The following is an 18,120-nucleotide window of genomic DNA, read 5'->3' on the forward strand; positions in this document are numbered from 1 at the left end:
GTCCAACCTAGACAGCATATTCAAAAGCAGAGACATTACTTTGCCAACAAAGGTCTGTCTAGTCAAGGCTATGGTTTTTCCTGTGGTCATGTATGGATGTGAGAGTTGGACTGTGAAGAAGGCTGAGCACCAAAGAATTTATGCTTTTGAACTGTGGTGTTGGAGAAGACTCTTGAGAGTCCCTTGAACTGCAAGGAGATCCAACCAGTCCATTCTGAAGGAGATCAGTCCTGGGATTTCTTTGGAAGGAATGATGCTAAAGCTAACTCCAGTACTTTGGCCACCTCATGCGAAGAGTTGACTCATTGGATGAGACCCTGATGCTGGGAGGGATTGGGGGCAGTAGGAGAAGGGGACGACAGAGGATGAGATGGCTGGATGGCATCACCGACTTGATGGACATGAGTTTGGGTAAACTCTGGGAGTTGGTGATGGACAGGGAGGTCTGGTATGCTGTGGTTCATGGGGCCCCAAAGAGTCGGACACGACTGAGCAACTGAACTGAACTGAGAATATAAAAAGAATTGTTACAACTCATCTTTAGGATCGGAGAAGGCAATGGCACCCCACTCCAGTACTCTTGCCTGGAAAATCCCATGGATGAAGGAGCCTGGTAGGTTGCAGTTCATGGGGTCGCTAACAGTCGGGCACGACTGAGCGACTTCACTTTCACTTTTCACTTTCATGCATTGGAGAAGGAAATGGCAACCCACTCCAGTGTTCATGCCTGGAGAATCCCAGGGACGGGGAGCCTGGTGGGCTGCCGTCTATGGGGTCGCACAGAGTCAGACACGACTGAAGCGACTTAGCAGAGCATAGCATCTTTAGGATACACTTTTAGAAACTGAATTGCTCTGTCAAAGGATATACATAAATATGAAAAAACCTTGGTGCATATTGCCAAACTTACAGGTGGTACCAAATGGGTCATTTAGTAGGAAAACCAGGGGGTGGGGTGGGGGGAGCTGTGTCTCTCAGTCCCTTCCCAGAAACCCTTAGTAGATATTCTTAAATCTGAATAAAAACCTGGCTTTTTGAATGGCCCAATGAAAAACAACCATAATAATCCAGTCAAGAGAGTCCAGAAATAAACCCACACACTTATGATCAATTAATCTATGACAAAGGAGACAAGAATACATAATGGGAAAAGGCAGTCTCTTCAATAAGTGGTGTTGGGAAAACCGGAAAGCTACACATAAAAGAATGAAATTAGAACATTTTCTTACACAATATACAAAAATAAACTCAAAATGGACCTAAATGTAAGAGACCACAAACCACAAAACTCATAGAAGAAAGCAGGTAGTATACTCTTTGACATCAGTCCCCTCAGATTTTTTTTAAGATATGTCTCCTCAAGCAAGGGAAACAAAAGCAGAAATAAACAAATGGAACGACATCAAACTGAAAAGCTTTTGCACAGCAAAGGAAACTATACACAAAAGGAAAAGGCCGCCTGCTGAATGGGAGATGGTACCTGCAAAAGATTTATCCGATAAAGGGTTAGTATCCAAAACATACAATGAACTCATACAACAACAAAGAAAAACAAACAACCCAATTAAAAAATAGGCAGATAATCTGAATAAACATTTTTCCAAAGACATACAGATGGCCAGGAGGCACATGAAAAGATGCTCAACATCATTAACCATCAGGGAAATGCAAATCTAAACCACAATGAGTCATCACCTCACACCTGTCAGGATGTCTACTATCAAAAAGAACAACAAATAAGTGTTGTTGATGATGTGGAGAAAACACCGTGTACACCGCTGGTGGGAACGCACATTTGCAGCCACTATGGAAAATGGTATGGGAATTTTTCAAAAAACAAAAAATAGAACTGCTATATTAACCAACAATTTCACTTCTGGGTACATACCCAAAGAAAACAAAAACACTAATTTGAAAAGATACACTGCAGTTCACTGCAGCATTATTTACAATTGCCAAGATACGGAAGCAACCCAAATGCTCATCAATAGATGAATGGGTAAAGACAATGCGGTACACACATGCCCACATACACACGATGGCATATTACACACAGCCATGAAAAAGAATGAAATTTTGCCATTTGCAACAACACAGATGAGCCTAGAGTGTATTATGCCTAGTAAAATAAGTCAGAGAAAGACAAATATATATCTTATCAGTTATATGTACAATCTAAAATATACAAGAAATGAGTATAACAAAATAGAAACAGACTCATAGAGAACAAACTAGTGGTTACCAGGAGGGGAAGGAAAGGGAGAGGTGCAAGCCAGGGGTAGAGAATAAAGAGGCACAAACTACTACCTATAAAGTAAATAAGCTGCAAGAACATACTGCACAGCACAGGGCAGAGAGCCAGTATTTTATAAAAACATTAAATGGAGTATGATCTATAAAAATAATGAATTATCATGTTGCACACTTGAAGCTAATACTGTAAATTACACTTGAGTAAAGAACAAACACAAAAACCAAAAAGCTATCTGAAATACTAATTTTGTAGTACAAACTCAATTACTCTTCCTGTGTCTTATTAAACATTTTGGGTGATTTGGGGATAGTAAGAGTGAGGGAATAGAAAGAAGAGTAAATAAAATGTAGTAGTAGAAGGAAGATAACTTGGTGAAAGTGACACTGTGGGAAAACTCCACATCTAAAATCCATTATAATGAAGGCTCTTTAGACTTTGCCTCTTTACCAAAAGAAGGAAAAATTACTTGAGTATATAAGCAGAACATGTCAGAAAAGGCTCTGGTAAGTAGTTTTAAAAAGAATCAGTTCTAATGAGGTGGATGAAACTGGAGCCTATTATACAGAGTGAAGTAAGCCAGAAGGAAAAACATAAATACAGTATACTAACGCATATATATGGAATTTAGAAAGATGGTAACAATAACCCGGTGTACGAGACAGCAAAAGAGACACTGATGTATAGAACAGTCTTATGGACTCTGTGGGAGAGGGAGAGGGTGGGAAGATTTGGGAGAATGGCATTGAAACATGTAAAATATCATGTAAGAAACGAGTTGCCAGTCCAGGTTCGATGCACGATACTGGATGCTTGGGGCTAGTGCACTGGGATGACCCAGAGGGATGGTATGGGGAGGGAGGAGGGAGGAGGGTTCAGGATGGGGAACACATGTATACCTGTGGCGGATTCATTTTGATATTTGGCAAAACTAATACAATTATGTAAAGTTTAAAAATAAAATAAAATTAGGAAAAAAAAAAAAACTCTGTTTTGGAAATAGATTTTAAATTATGTCAGTTAGCACACCGAAAAGGAAGCAAAAACCTCACTATTGAGCTGTATAAGCTTGAGGAGAATCTTACCCCCTTTTTTTTTGATCTTTCTTTTCTCCAACATGAATATGTAAATGATACCTGACATTTATATGGCACTTGTCATCAAAGCATTTCCACAAGCACTACTTCATCTGTCAGAGTGTGGTATGCCTATACACATACCTTCTAGGAAGATATACTGAGTGTCAACTGTGAGACAGATGAAAGGGGAATGAAAATGGAAAAAACCCTGAAATGTATATACATGGACACAGTCTAACAAAGAGTGAGGTTTAACGCCAATGCTGAATGCTACCACTGTGGGCTGGTATAGCACTTATAATTTTCAGTCTTTTCATGATATCATTTGGTTAACAAAATGGCCTTAAACATGCAACTATACTCTGGGATATTCAGCTCATTAAAGGTGAAGATTTCTAATTAATATTTCTGATTAATATTCTTAATATTATAACTATACTATTTATATTAAGTTAATTACATGTGATTTGCCAGACATGTACACTTGGGATAACTACACATAGGAAAAGTCATAATGCAAGAAATATATTAAGTATGTGAGAGAACAGAACTCTGTTATACTGAAACATGCTGTGATTAGTTTTCAAATAAATCAATAGCTTTCTATAAACTGCTGGCCTGAAGGATATTCTGTTGTAGATATTTCTGAGTCTGGGCAGATGAAATGAACTCATAAGATAATTAAAACTCTGTTCATATATGAATCAGTCATTTGTAGGCACAGAATTTTCCTGTGTTCCTTTTTCCTTTAATGGAAAGTGGGTCAGCCAGAGAGACTAGTTAATATGAGGAAAAAACTAGATGTGTAAAGATAGTGAACATTAAAACGTCGAGTTGTGCAGAAAGAACAAGAAATGCTGGTTCCTCCAGGCAAGGCAACTGAGCAACCATATTTGTACAGTGAAACAAGTGAAACCCAGAGCCAGTTATTTCTTTGACAGATTTTTAAAAATGAGTTTTTTATATTAAAGAAAGTTGAACAAGAAATATACCAATCTAATTTTGAGTAAACATGAGGATTTTCTGTACACTGTATGTAAGACAGATGTAACTAAAAAAAAGAAGAGCACAGTTGCACTGTAAAAAATGTTTCTACTTTAATAAATCTCTCTGGCTGGTTGATACGTCATTATCTTTCATTTCTTTTTCTTTTAATTGAAGCATAGTTGATTTACAATGTAGTGTTAGTGTGTGGTATACATACACCAAAGTGATTCAGTTATACATATACACATATTCTTTTTCACATTCTTTCCCATTAGAGTTTATTAGGGGATACTGAATACTTTCCTGTGCTATACAGTAGAACCCTATTGTTTTCTATTTTATATATAATAGTTTGTATCGAGTTTTTTTTTTTTTAAAACACACTTAAAATTGTCAAATAAGCCAAAAATCTGGAATAAATTCTAAAGCATAAATGAGTTTGTCAATTTAAATGAAAATGCAATTCAGGGTTGTATGCAGGATACACATTTATTAACAGTGAAAAAGCATTTACCCAAAGTGAATGTTAAAAATACAAAGAGTACCTGCTGCACAGTCTGGTGAGCTCAATCTTGTAGGCATTATTTCAACCTGCCTAGGTTTCTCTCTCACTTATTTTGACCTCTCTTCCTATTTTACCTTTAACCAAATTTTTAACTTAAAAATTAAGACAACAGTACATATTGAATGCCTAACCCTTTAGCAACAGTTACCAGGGGAAAATATATTAAGCAAGTTATCTGCTCTCAAGCACTTAAAACTAAATTATCTACTATAATAGAAAACAAAAGACCAGATTACAACAGCTGTTAAGTCAAATAAACAAATTTGATAAGGTTCACACATACTACAATAACTTAAGATCTAAGTACAACGATTCCACTGTATCCCATCTTTAATTTGTATGCAGAGAGAGAGACAGTCTTAATATTTAATGTGTAAGGCTTGGCTTGAGTGTATCAAAATGAAGTTTCTGTAGAGTCTAGAAAACAAATCTAGAACTTAAGTATACATATAATATATATGTATACCTACTATGCTTCAATTTCCCTGAAGTCAAGCCAATTGAATAATTCCTGCTTCTGGAATGACAGTGTTCTGAGTAAGTTTAATAAAGTTGGAGATATATGTTTCACCTAATTTAAATTACAGAACAATATAGTCAATGTCCTCAGAAGGAAATCCTCATTTAATATTCCCTGACTGGACATTATAGTTTTACACTGAAGTATCAGGCAAGAATTTCGAAGGAATACCAACCAAATTCTTTTTTTATGGGGTATTTCAGTAAACTGTTGACAAATTTAAAAGACTAATTTGGACTAATTCTACATATTTTATTCAAGGAACAGTCTGTAAAGTTGACTTGTTAACTGGCTTCGTGAAGCCTTTAACTCGATATACGGCAAGATGGGATCTACAAGTACACCACCTTTGAAAAGCTGATTTGCTTAGTGATAAAGAGGTCACGTAATTCTCATTACTCCATACAGTACTTCATCTGCACACCTGCTTCTCTCTCACTACACACAGAGACAACTGCTACGTTTTGGCCTAAATTATCGTCTCAAAAAGCAAGGTTGTCCAAAAGCAAATAGAACCTTAGTGCTCTGGTATGTAAATTTAGTTCTATTAATCCTTACTTTAAAGAGCTTGGTTTTCCTTTTTAAAGTAATCACAATGTTACTTTCCTTGTTTAAGCGGAAATATTCTCTAATTATAGAAAATGTTCTCTCTTTTAACGTTTAAACTGAGGCAACACAGATATGAATTGAAATCCTAGAAAATATTTATCTAATAGATAATTATGTAAATTCTAGGTACTAAGGACAAGTATTCTAAATGTATTATCCAATTTGAATAGAATATTTATATTCTATAATAACTTCTCAGAAATCCTGGATACCTTTATAACCTGCCCTATTCTTGCAAAGGAATAAGACTTGCAGGTATCTAAAAGAATATCAGACTCAATAGCAGCAACACTGGCATTATTTGGAAGCCTGGCCTGAAGGCTGGGCTTTATAATAAATAGTATATTTCTTTAACTCTTGACCATTGCTCTTCTCTGAACAGCCTAATTATATAGAACAGTGACTTGCTGTATAGAATTCAACATAATTTTCAAAAAAGATAGTTTACAGATAAGTCCAAACTTTATTTAAAACTACATTTTAAATTCTATGTTACTAAACATCACAATGGGGAAAAAAATCAGGACCAAAAAAATGAAAGAAAAAGAAAAAAACCCCACAGTGTATCAAGGCTTGAATCTGTCCAGAATTCAGTTTTTGATGTTTTAAACTGCCATGGGCAGAGATTAGCACACCTACCAAAAATGCAGTGTCAAACTGATTTACATTTTATACAGATTAAAACAGATGTTTATTTAGTGCCATTTTCATATACGTATTGATCATGTCAAGAAAGAGTTAGATGAGCCTCTGGAGACATCTCATGTACTTTGGGCTCCCACTGTTTCTGAAAAACAGAATCATGGTTAATGCCTTATAAATTACTTACTGAGTTAATATGACCTTATAGAATTTAGTTTAATATTGTTCTCTTCCATTTAAAACTTTCAATTTTAATATAAAGTTATTACAAAAGAAACTTACTTTGCTACAATAATTCCCTGATGACACCACCAACAGTTTAAAAGGCATAGGTAAGGGTTTCCATCTTAAGATGGCAGACTGAGCACATACTTGCTCTCAAAAAAAAAACAAAACAAAAAATACATTAGGGAAAAAAAAAAAAGTATAAAAATGAATAAATCCAGACCAATAAAAGAAGTGGTTGTGAGAGAACCAGAGGACAGGAGATAAAAACAAATTTCCAGAACGCTGAGAACAGATGGAGGCGCAGGGCAGCATGGAGGAAGCTGCAGCCCAGACACGCGACGACAGGCAGCAGGGGAGAGGGTACCAACTGCAGCCCTAACAGGCAGGAATGGGCTGAAAACTGGGAGATTAACTGAAGGTTTGATATATGGTTTCTCTTTTCGTCACCCTATTTCTTAAAAAAAACAAAAAATCTTGAGTTTCATCAATTGATGAACAAACAGAAAATCCTTGACCTTAATGCAAGAAATGTTCTCCTCTGAGTGGCCCTTGGGTTGTGCTGTTAGACCCAAAAGAACGAAATCTTCCCAGATTTCCTGGGACTATCACTTGGCTCTGCAATGAATCATAAAATCTTCAGGAAAGTATAAAAGATTTCATTTTTATAGTTACAAAAACAGAATATAAGTGTGTTTAATAAGGTCAATAAAGTATGAAATGAGTAAATCAAACAGAGAAGGAAAAAGGGAGGAGCAAGCAGTTGGGTAATGACCAAAACTGACAGAACTAGAAAATGCGTACATTTATAAGAACAAAGGTAGCAGAAAAACCAAAAATAACAGAAACACTGAAAGAAGAGGTAGGTGTAAATAACTTTTCATTTGGGAGATAAGAAACATTATCTAATTTTTAAAATTCAGGAAAATTATAAGAATAGTATATAGAGATATAAAGGGCCTCCTCCAAAAGAACTGAAAACCAATGATTAAAAGAAATGGGCTCTTGACAATCATCACTAACTCCTCTGTAGCTTTCTTTCTTAAGCCATGTGCATCTAACACACTGTTAAAACTAAAAATAGAAAACATTATCTGATAGTACTATTTTATAAATTGGGCAGTGGAACTAAAATTTTTACAGAATTATGCTTCCTTTCTAATGTTTGGCTTCTATCTTCCAGGTACTAGTAGCACATTTTAAAAACTAAGACAAAATGATGGTATCAAGATTCAGTAACTTTTGAGTGTGATATGATTAAAACTGCTAACTCTTACCAGGTTCTTTTAGTGTCTGAGAATTCCCAGCTAATTCTTCAGTCTGCAATGCACATATTTCACCAGATAAGTGGTTTTTCTGTTCTTCTTCGGCCATTTTCTTCCTTAGATCTGCCTGTAGAATGAAAATGAAAAATACAAAATCATTTTTCATTTTAACAATATCTGCTATATAACAACAACTGTAATTAAAGAGAGTGAAATACCTCTGAATATATTGTCAGTTTAAGTGGTAAATCTTCAACTTTCACAAAGTCTTCTTCATCAGATTTTTGACTTATGTTACCAGATTCTGCTTCCTATAAGATTAACAAATTATATTTAATGAAGGCAATCCACTCTATCTCTGGATCTAAACCAAAGTCATCCATGCCAAGAGATAAAGTGGATTCTCACATGTGTATAGATGTCAGTAATTCTGTCGTATTTGCTTTTCTTCTATATTTAGCTCAATGAGTAGAACAGAAATCTAGAGTTCAACATGAAGGGTTGCCCACTTGTAACAGTGGGCACACAGTGAAGCTTCTGTGCACCCATTTTACAAAGAGCCTATTCATACAGGTTAAAGGAAGAAACAGTAGTAGTTACATTGAGGGCTAAAATAATTACAACAACCCTCATTTCTTGATATGTTAACAGAATGCATCAGAGCTGTACTCAGAAGAATATAAGTAAACACAGATTTTCAATATCAACTCTGGAAGCTCAAACAGAAAGATTAGGTGCGAATTTAGTAATTCACAAAAGTTATTAAAAATCACCTCACACTGTTTTTCAGAAACCTGAAGCGTTTTCTCCCAGTTTTTTGATTTTTAATAGTATCATCACTCTACCAATTACCCAAGTGGAAACCTTAAGTTCTTCTTTTTCCTGAAACATTTCTCACCCATTCCTCTCTCGTTCAGCTCAATTTGTATTTATATGATATTGGAGACTCTCAACTCTGACTCCTCAACAACACTTCTTATACAGTCATCGGATTCATCTTCAAAATCCGTGACTCTGACCATTTCACTTTCTTGCGCAAGACCTTTAATAGTGTTCCCTGCCTAAAATCCAAAATCCTTCAGGACCTTCTATGATCTAACTTCAAGTAAATTTTGAGCAAATCCCTTCTGTAGCAATTCTATGCACTCATCAAATAATAACAGTAAGAAACCTAATAAGTGACTTTTACAGTTTTCAATGGAAAATTTTTACTGTTAGTGAAGCAAATAAAACAATTAAGATACTCTTTCTACTGTTTCTGAAATACCCCCTTTTGCTGAGAAGCTTTGAAATTATATTATAAAAACATCTTTTGGAAGAAAACTGATGTTGATTAAAAAATATGTGAAACATGTTCTTTAGACTTAAAGAACATTATTACAAATCCCTTCATTTTTACCCACAAGACAAAGTATATAAAACATACACAACCCAAGGACCCAAAAAACAACCTATTGGCTATAAAATTAAATTGAAACAAATGTCTGGAGAAAACCTAAACTTATGTACTTACATTATAAATGCAAATTTGCTAGCTTACTTTTTCGTCATTCACTATAAATAGACAGGGACTCTACTGCTGTCAAATGAACTCTCTCAAGGTTACCACATACAATTCATCTCTTTGGTTCTCAAAAGTATGAAAAGTAGAATTGTAGGTTTTGAAATGGTCATCTTCGTTCACTATCACTCTTCTGTTTGAGTTTAAAATAAGTCTGAATGAGAAATAAGTATGCTCCAACAGTTTCTAAACCCAAACGCAAAGTGGAATTGTGTTTACATACGAGAAATGTTAACCTGCAAATGAAGAAAGGGGCACAGAAATGAAATGCACACGATACCTACATAGTCATTCACTAACACTGGAGATTCAGTATCAGGACTTCCAGCCAAAGAACTTTCAGGAGTCTCCTGAGCAGATTTCACTTCTTTGACTCTAGGCACCAAGGTTTCAATTTCAGTTAAAGGTAAAGGCAAAGGGTTAGGCTGACTGGACGAGTCGATGGTAGTGAGAGTGTCCTTCTGGACAGGGCTATTTAAAGGTTGCTCATTTTCCACGATATTGAGGTAACAGGGCTTCACAGGAGTGCTATCCTGGTCACCTGTCATCAAAAGAAAGTCTTAACATTAGTGTTATGCAACTGTCATTAAGTTTTACTAATGCGCCAAATAAAGACTAAAATGTATAAATGTATAATCAGACTACTTTCCTTACAAAATTTGTGTTTAAGTATTTATCAACTTTTCTTTAACAGATGTTTGCAGAAACAAAGCCCTAGCATTTTCTACACAGGATTTAGGGAGAGAAAAAAGACATGTATCAGGTCCAAAATACCTTCAAACTTCCATTAGCTAAGAATTTAGATTTCTTTGTTTTTAAGCACATAAAGGACACACTGCAGATAATTTTAAAATGCAAATTTTAAACTTTTTTTTACCTTTACTAGTAGTGGGTTCTTGTTCTGATGGGACATTTTTGCTTTCTGATGATTTTTCAAAATCATGCTGTGGAACCTAGAAGGAAAAAATAATGTCTTAATAGTGGGACCTAAATATATAGTCACTATACAGGAGATGGATGGTATTTCCAACCTGAGACCTTCATACAAGGAAATTTTAAAATAATCTTCTAGAAGTGTTTCAAGAAGGCTGTGGTTGCAATTTCAAGATGGCTAAGTTTAAAAAGTTTACTTTTCTTAACTTCAAATAACACAAAGAACTGGAGTAGTATAGATTTTACTATTATTTTTTTCAGACCTGACTCTGTATTAAATGAAACTAAAAGATACTTGCTTATATGTAGATGTTAACTGAAGGAAAGGAGAGAAGGATGAACAAGCTAACTGCTATCTGTAGGAGGAGAGAAAATTGAAGATTCACCTCATAATTGGATGCCCCAGATTCTAGGAAGGAAGGAGTACAGTGGTGGGGTGGGAGTCGGTGACAAGGGGGTGGTGCTGAAGGTTGTTTGAAGCTGCTTGAGAAAAACGTGGACACTTAAGATTCCCTCCCCAGGCTCAACAGAAAATTGGAAATTATATTTTGGAGGAAATTAGCTAGTGAGTCTCAGACTTGGGGGCACCGTGGAAGGGACAGGCTGTGGAAAGCATGAGTGACAGGATACAGTGTCAAAATGAAACGGAAGATCTAGCCTAAGGCTGTATAATGGTGGGACCCTCAGCCCTAACCCTGCACCCAAGTTCAGAACACCAACAGCCAAGGAGAGGGACCTCCTACCAGGCAGAAGATGGGCAGACCCTCCCTACTTTGGAGAAATTAAACTATTCCAATAGGAATTGCCATTTAGGATTTTCTATCAAAGAGTTATCTACTTGGCTGCCCCACAGTAAAGCCCAAAAGAATTCCAACTGGCTTTTTGGTGTATTATTCTTTAATGTCAGCACCAAAGGCAGACTGGATATGTGGAGAAAGCCTTTATGTGTGGGTAAGAGAAAATACTGCTCCCATGAAGTAAAAGGGTGCTAAAAAGAAGTAACAATCAGAAAAAAGTACTTAGAAATTAAAACTATGACAGTTGAACTAAAAATAATACCATAGAGTTAAGGTCAAATAAATCTCCCAGAAAGTGATAAAACAGATCAATGGGTCAATAAAATGAAAAGGAGAAAATAGGGCCAATTAACATCTGATAACATTTATTTCAGAAGAAAAGAAGAGAAAATGGTGAGGAAGAAATTAAAGAAAATTTACCAAACCTGAAAAACATGCTACAGATTAAAAAGACAACTGAGTACACCTAGTGTAGTGAATAAAAAAGACCAGCAACAATGTATATTATCACTGTAAAATTTCAGAACTCCAGGTGAAAAAAACTTCTAGAGTTATAAAAAAAAAAAAGGACATATATGAAAAATCAGAACTAAGAAAGGCCTTCAAAGACCTGAGCGGAAATGATTTTCAACACAGAAATACTGAGTTTTCTTAGACAATATAAAATGGCAACTAGAGAAAGGAATGGTTACTCACTGGCTGGTGGGCTATAGTCCATGGAGTCTAAAAGAGTCAGACATTGAGCAGGGGGAAAAAAAAAGTCAAGATATGTTTTGCACTCTTTCTTAGAGAGTGACTGGAAGATGTGTTCCACCAAAATTAGGTGATAAACCAAGGAAGAGAAAGGCAAGATTTGATTCCAGAAACTGAGACCTTAAAGTACGAAAGAGGGGATTCCCTAGCTGGTAGCTATCTATAGGTCTAAAGAAGAGCCAAACCCAGAATGGAGCAGGAAGGAAGAAAGCTCCGGAAAGGACAAAACTGACTGACTGGTTCATGAAGAAAATTCTGAGAGATTTATTAAGCTACTGGTGGCCAGAGCAAGCACTTGGGTACGTGATCAAAGAAAATAAATAAAGAATTGAGACAGTTTTTAAATTCGGGTGAAAAAAGTGTACAAGACTAAGCAGTAAACACTATTTGCTTAGCTCAACAGCCAGTAATATTGGCATGGTTCATTGAAATCTAAATATTTGATTAAAACAGATTTAATTAAAAGACGTGCTTAAATGAGGAATCATATGTGACCTGAGAGTCTTCACCTGCTATAATAGAATTCAAAAGGTAACATCTAACACATACACGAATAAATAAATACACACACATATTATTTAGATAGAGGGTAAACAGCAGAAGAAATCACACAAAGTTTTGCCTCTGGGGCAGGCTGAGGTGAGGATAGGAAGGGGAATGATTTTATTTTGTTACATACTACTTCCATGTAAAACTAGAAAAAACTTAAGTTAAAAATAAAAATCTAAAGTCATCACATAGTTTTCAGGATTTGTTATTAAAATATTTTAAGTGCTTTAAATGTAAAAACATTGCTGAATAAAAAAAAATAAGTGTTTTAGATTTTAATAAGGATATTGAAGAAGTCTATATTCATGAAAATGAGAATGGGGAAGCTGTTGATTTTAGCATGTTTAAAAAGAACGTGCTGTTAGGTGTCACAGGAAGAATGGTGAAGAGTGTGTGAGTCTGCACTGGAATACCTGATCATCGTGTTCATTTTCTTCTGTAGTTTCAGTGTTAGCCTGAAGTGACGTCTGGACATCTACAGGTCCCTCTTCAAATTCTTCTATCTCTTCATCTTCATTCTCATCTTCTCCACTTCCGTAATTAGTCAAAGCCTGAGTTTCAGCTTTGGACAAACCTAGGTCGATCAACACACAACTTTAAGTAAAAGTTCCAGCACTTCCTTCCTAGCAGCTGCCATTTATTGCATGCCACACTGTGCAAGTGCCTCACATACAGCGTCTGAAACCTTCAAACCCGTAAGTGCTAGGAAACTGCTGCTGAAAGGACAGGGAACTTAGTCAGGGTCACACTGAAATTCACAGTTGTCTAACACCTAATTCTATATTCATTCCACTGCAACAAACTGTTTCAATAAGTGATCTGTAAAGAACTAATGCATAAACCTAGTCTAGAGCCTTCAGACTTACTAATAGACACTGGACATTCTTCACTTTCTTCATCATCCTCTTGATCAGAAATATCAGATCTCACATTTTTGGGGCCGTCACCATCATAAACCTCAGACGTTTGAGTCTGCTTAACTGTTTCCGTCTCATCCTTGTCCTAGCCACAAATAAATTTGAGTAATTAATTCCTTAAAGTACATTTTTTAAAGGTATATAGTAAGTCTATCATAAAAATTAGTAAGTCATTATCTAATTAAAAAATATAAAGAATGATTTTAAATTTAGTTGTTTTTAAAAGAAAATAAAACTCTGTCAGAAGAAAGGACATTTTATGATCTACTTTGCTCTCTACTATTAAGGTAAAAGCTACTAAAATTATTTAATCTTTTGTTTCAAAAGCCACTGAATTAGCACATACTTTGTCTTCATCATCAATTTCTCCAGCAGGTGAACTGTGATCTCCTTCAAGAATCCTTTTGGCCTATAAGCAAATCGGTTAGGCAGAATTCAGGGGTGATCATTCATTATCACACTTAAGTACTCAGTAAACTTTAACAAATCCTGCATTCTTAAACCATCATCCAAAGAGATTACTGTTTTCTTAGAAATATAAATTCAACTCTTATTAAATAAATCTTTTAAATGAAGAAAAACAAAAAGCAACACGGTCTACCTGACATCTCCTTGGATATCTAAGAAACATCACAAACTTACTAAATCCAAAACAAAAATCTTGATTCCTTTCCTTCTAAAACCCCCGTCTCCCTTCAGTCTTCCTAATCTCAGTAAATTGCCCTTCATTCACCAAAATGCACAAGTCAGAATCAGCCTGTACTTTATGTTTATTATCCACATCTGAACTACTAGACTGCATGTGACTCAATCATCCTAATGTACGTACTGTTACACATTCAGAGCTGAGACACTTCTTACTCACCCACTTCTTACATAAGAGCTGAGACACTTCTTACATGGACAACTGCAACAACCTTCCAAGAAGTCTCTCTGCTTCTCTCTCTACTCACCTACAATTCCTACTCAATAAACGAAGCCTGACAAATCTTAACTGAGATTAGCACACTCCCCTCTCTCAAACTTTCCTGTGAGTTTCCATCATGCTTAGAATAAAATAAAATATAAGGTCCCTACAACAGTTTCTAAGATTTCACAAACTTGTCCTATTTACCTCTGTGACTTCATCTCCTACAGGCTCACCTCATTTAAAGTGTTCCTGCCTCCCTGGTTTCTCTCTTCCCCAAAACACTCAATCCTACTTTGAAGTTTTTACACTTAATGGTTCTCTCTGCCTGGAACTGTTACACTTAACAGTTCTCTCCTCTCATCTTCATTATAAACTCTTGTCTTTCCATAGCTTAGCTCACATTTCATCCCCTGAAGGAGCCTCTTGATTCTGCCATCGAAAGCAGTCCTCTCTATCATTTTTATCATATCATCCTGTTCTATTTTCTTCAAGCTCTAAGTAATGGCTGAAATTATCTGAAACTTATGTCTAGAAGAAAAACATTACGCAAAGCCTGAAAAAGGTGGCCTGCCTGATTTTACCTACTTTGGATTTCTGCAAGAAGGGTTCTCTCTTTATGTTTTGGGTCTTGACCTGTTTTTCCTCTTATGATTAGAGTCAAGAAAAGGGTGCTGGTGTCTCGGGGGAAAGCCTCCTGGTAGGCCTCAATCTCAAAAAAGACAGAATGACCTCTGTTTGTTTCCAAGGCAAACCATTCAGTATCACAGTAAACCAAGTCTATGCCCCAACCAGTAACACTGAAGAAGCTGAAGTTGAACGGTTCTATGAAGACCTACAAAAACTTTTAGAACTAACACCCCAAAAAGATGTCCTTTTCATTATAGGGAACTGGAATGCAAAAGTAGAAGTCAAGAAACACCTTGGAGCAACAGGCAAATCTGGCCTTGGAATATGGAATGAAGCAGGGCAAAGACTAATAAGAGTTTTGCCAAGAGAACGCACTGGTCACAGCAAACACACTCTTCCAACAACACAAGAGAAGACTCTACACATGGACATCACCAGATGGTCAACACCAAAATCAAACTGATTATATTCTTTGCAGCCAAAGATGGAGAAGCTCTATACAGTCAGCAAAAACAAGACAGGGAGCTGACTGTGGCTCAGATCATGAACTCCTTATTGCCAACTTCAGACTTAAATTGAAGAAAGTGGGGGAAACCACTAGACCATTCAGGTATGACCTAAATCAAATCCCTTATGATTATACAGTGGAAGTGAGGAATAGACTTAAGGGACTAGATCTGATAGAGTGCCTGATGAACTATGGATGGCGGTTCGTGACATTGTACAGGAGACACGGATCAAGACCATCCCCATGGAAAAGAAATGCAAAAAAGCAAAATGGCTGTCTGAGGAAGCCTTACAAATAGCTGTGAAAAGAAGAGAAGCGAAAGGCAAAGGAGAAAAGGAAAGATATAAGCATCTGAATGCAGAGTTCCAAAGAATGGCAAGGAGAGATAAGAAAGCCTTCCTCAGCAATCAATGCAAAGAAATAGAGGAAAACAACAGAATGGGAAAGACTGGAAATCTCTTCAAGAAAATTAGAGATACCAAGGGAACATTTCATGCAAAGATGGGCTCAATAAAGGACAGAAATGGTATGGACCTAACAGAAGCAGAAGATATTAAGAAGAGGTGGCAAGAATACACAGAAGAACTGTACAAAAACCATCTTCACGACCCATATAATCACGATGGTGTGATCACTCATCTAGAGCCAGACATCCTGGAATGTGAAGTCAAGTGGACCTTAGAAAGCATCACTATGAACAAAACTAGTGGAGGTGATGGAATTCCAGTGGAGCTATTTCAAATCTTGAAAGATGATGCTGTGAAAGTGCTGCACTCAATATGCCCACAAATTTGGAAAAGTCAGCAGTGGCCACAGGACTGGAAAAGGTCAGTTTTCATTCCAATCCCAAAGAAAGGCAATGCCAAAGAATGCTCAAACTACCGCACAATTGCACTCATCTCACACGCTAGCAAAGTAATGCTCAAAATTCTCCAAGCCAGGCTTCAGCAATATGTGAACCGTGAAATTCCAGATGTTCAAGCTGGTTTTAGAAAAGGCAGAGGAACCAGAGATCAAATTGCCAACATCTGCTGGATCATTGAAAAAGCAAGAGAGTTCCAGAAAAAACATCTACTTCTGCTTTATTAACTATGCCAAAGCCTTTGACTGTGTGGATCATAATAAACTGTGGAAAATTCTGAAGGAAATGGGAATACCAGACCACCTGACCTGCCTCTTGAGAAACCTGTATGTAGGTCAGGAAGCAACAGTTAGAATTGGACATGGAACAGACTGGTTCCAAATAGGAAAAGGAGTACGTTAAGGCTGTATATTGTCACCCTTCTTATTTAACTTCTATGCAGAGTACATCATGAGAAACACTGGGCTGGAAGAAGCACAAGCTGGAATCAAGATTACCGGGAGAAATATCAATAACCTCAGATATGCAGATGACACCACCCTTATGGCAGAAAGTGAAGACAAACTAAAAAGCCTTTTGATGAAAGTGAAAGAGGAGAGCGAAAAAGGTGGCTTAAAGCTCAACATTCAGAAAACAAAGACCATGGCATCTGGTCCCATCACTTCAAGGCAAACAGACAGGCAAACAGTGGAGACAGTGTCAGTGTCAGTGTCCAAAATCACTACAGATGGTGATTTCAGCCATGAAATTAAAAGACACTTACTCCTTGGAAGGAAAGTTATGACCAACCTAGACAACATATTAAAAAGCAGAGACATTACTTTGGCAACAAAGGTCCGTCTAGTCAAGGCTATGGTTTTTCCTGTGGTCATGTATGGATGTGAGAGTTGGACTGTGAAGAAGGCTGAGCACTGAAGAATTGATGCTTTTGAACTGTGGTGTTGGAGAAGACTCTTGAGAGTCCCTTGGACTGCAAGGAGATCCAACCAGTCCATTCTGAAGGAGATCAGCCCTGGGATTTCTTTGGAGGGAATGATGCTGAAGCTGAAACTCCAGTACTTTGGCCACCTCATGCGAAGAGTTGACTCACTGGAGAAGACTGATGTTGGGAGGGATTGGGGGCAGGAGGAGAAGGGGACGACAGAGGATGAGATGGCTGGATGGCATCACCGACTCGATGGACCTGAGTCTGAGTGAACTCCAGGAGTTGGTGATGGACAGGGAGGCCTGGCGTGCTGCGATTCATGGGGTTGCAAAGAGTCAGACATGACTGAGCGACTCAACTGACTGACTGAACTGAGGCCTCAGCTGAGGGGAAAAAACATCCAATTTCATATGTGATCAAGACTAATTCAACAGGGCATAGTAGCTACAGGGATGTGCAACCATGGCCTAACTAATAACAAGCATGTGTGTTGGCTGAGGTGCTAACACTCCTGGGGCATCTACTGTGATTAACAATAGCCACGGCAGGCAGCTGGCCAATGGCCAGATCCCAGTCCTCTCTCTCTGGATAAGCGGCCATAACATGAAGTAGATACTTGACAATCCCCTGCCACC

General features: G+C 37.0%; 1 protein-coding gene and 1 long non-coding RNA gene across 18 annotated transcripts in view; one reads left to right on the forward strand and one right to left on the reverse strand.

Annotated features, from left to right (window-relative positions):
- Window positions 1–5,107, forward strand: part of LOC133239915 (uncharacterized) — a 415,759-nt gene extending 410,652 nt beyond the window's left edge. Inside the window, exon 2 of the long non-coding RNA XR_009734031.1 lies at window positions 1,920–5,107. This is a non-coding gene — a long non-coding RNA (uncharacterized LOC133239915). The remainder of the gene's footprint in view (window positions 1–1,919) is intronic.
- PCM1 (pericentriolar material 1) overlaps window positions 4,788–18,120 on the reverse strand; it is a 90,521-nt gene continuing 77,188 nt past the window's right edge. For 6 of the 17 annotated variants that reach the window (XM_061404275.1, XM_061404282.1, XM_061404289.1 and 3 more), the window contains 8 exons: window positions 14,000–14,062; window positions 13,603–13,738; window positions 13,150–13,310; window positions 10,582–10,657; window positions 9,989–10,263; window positions 8,362–8,454; window positions 8,156–8,270; window positions 4,788–6,798 (listed from right to left, as the gene is read on the reverse strand). In XM_061404275.1, coding sequence (XP_061260259.1) covers window positions 6,773–6,798; window positions 8,156–8,270; window positions 8,362–8,454; window positions 9,989–10,263; window positions 10,582–10,657; window positions 13,150–13,310; window positions 13,603–13,738; window positions 14,000–14,062 — 945 coding nt within the window. In that variant the 3' untranslated portion in view covers window positions 4,788–6,772. The remainder of the gene's footprint in view (window positions 6,799–8,155; window positions 8,271–8,361; window positions 8,455–9,988; window positions 10,264–10,581; window positions 10,658–13,149; window positions 13,311–13,602; window positions 13,739–13,999; window positions 14,063–18,120) is intronic. The other 11 variants (XM_061404291.1, XM_061404287.1, XM_061404286.1 and 8 more) reach the window with 5 other exon arrangements.

This window comes from Bos javanicus, chromosome 27 (genome assembly GCF_032452875.1).
Source record: "Bos javanicus breed banteng chromosome 27, ARS-OSU_banteng_1.0, whole genome shotgun sequence".
In the NCBI taxonomy this organism is placed as follows: Eukaryota; Metazoa; Chordata; class Mammalia; order Artiodactyla; family Bovidae; genus Bos; species Bos javanicus.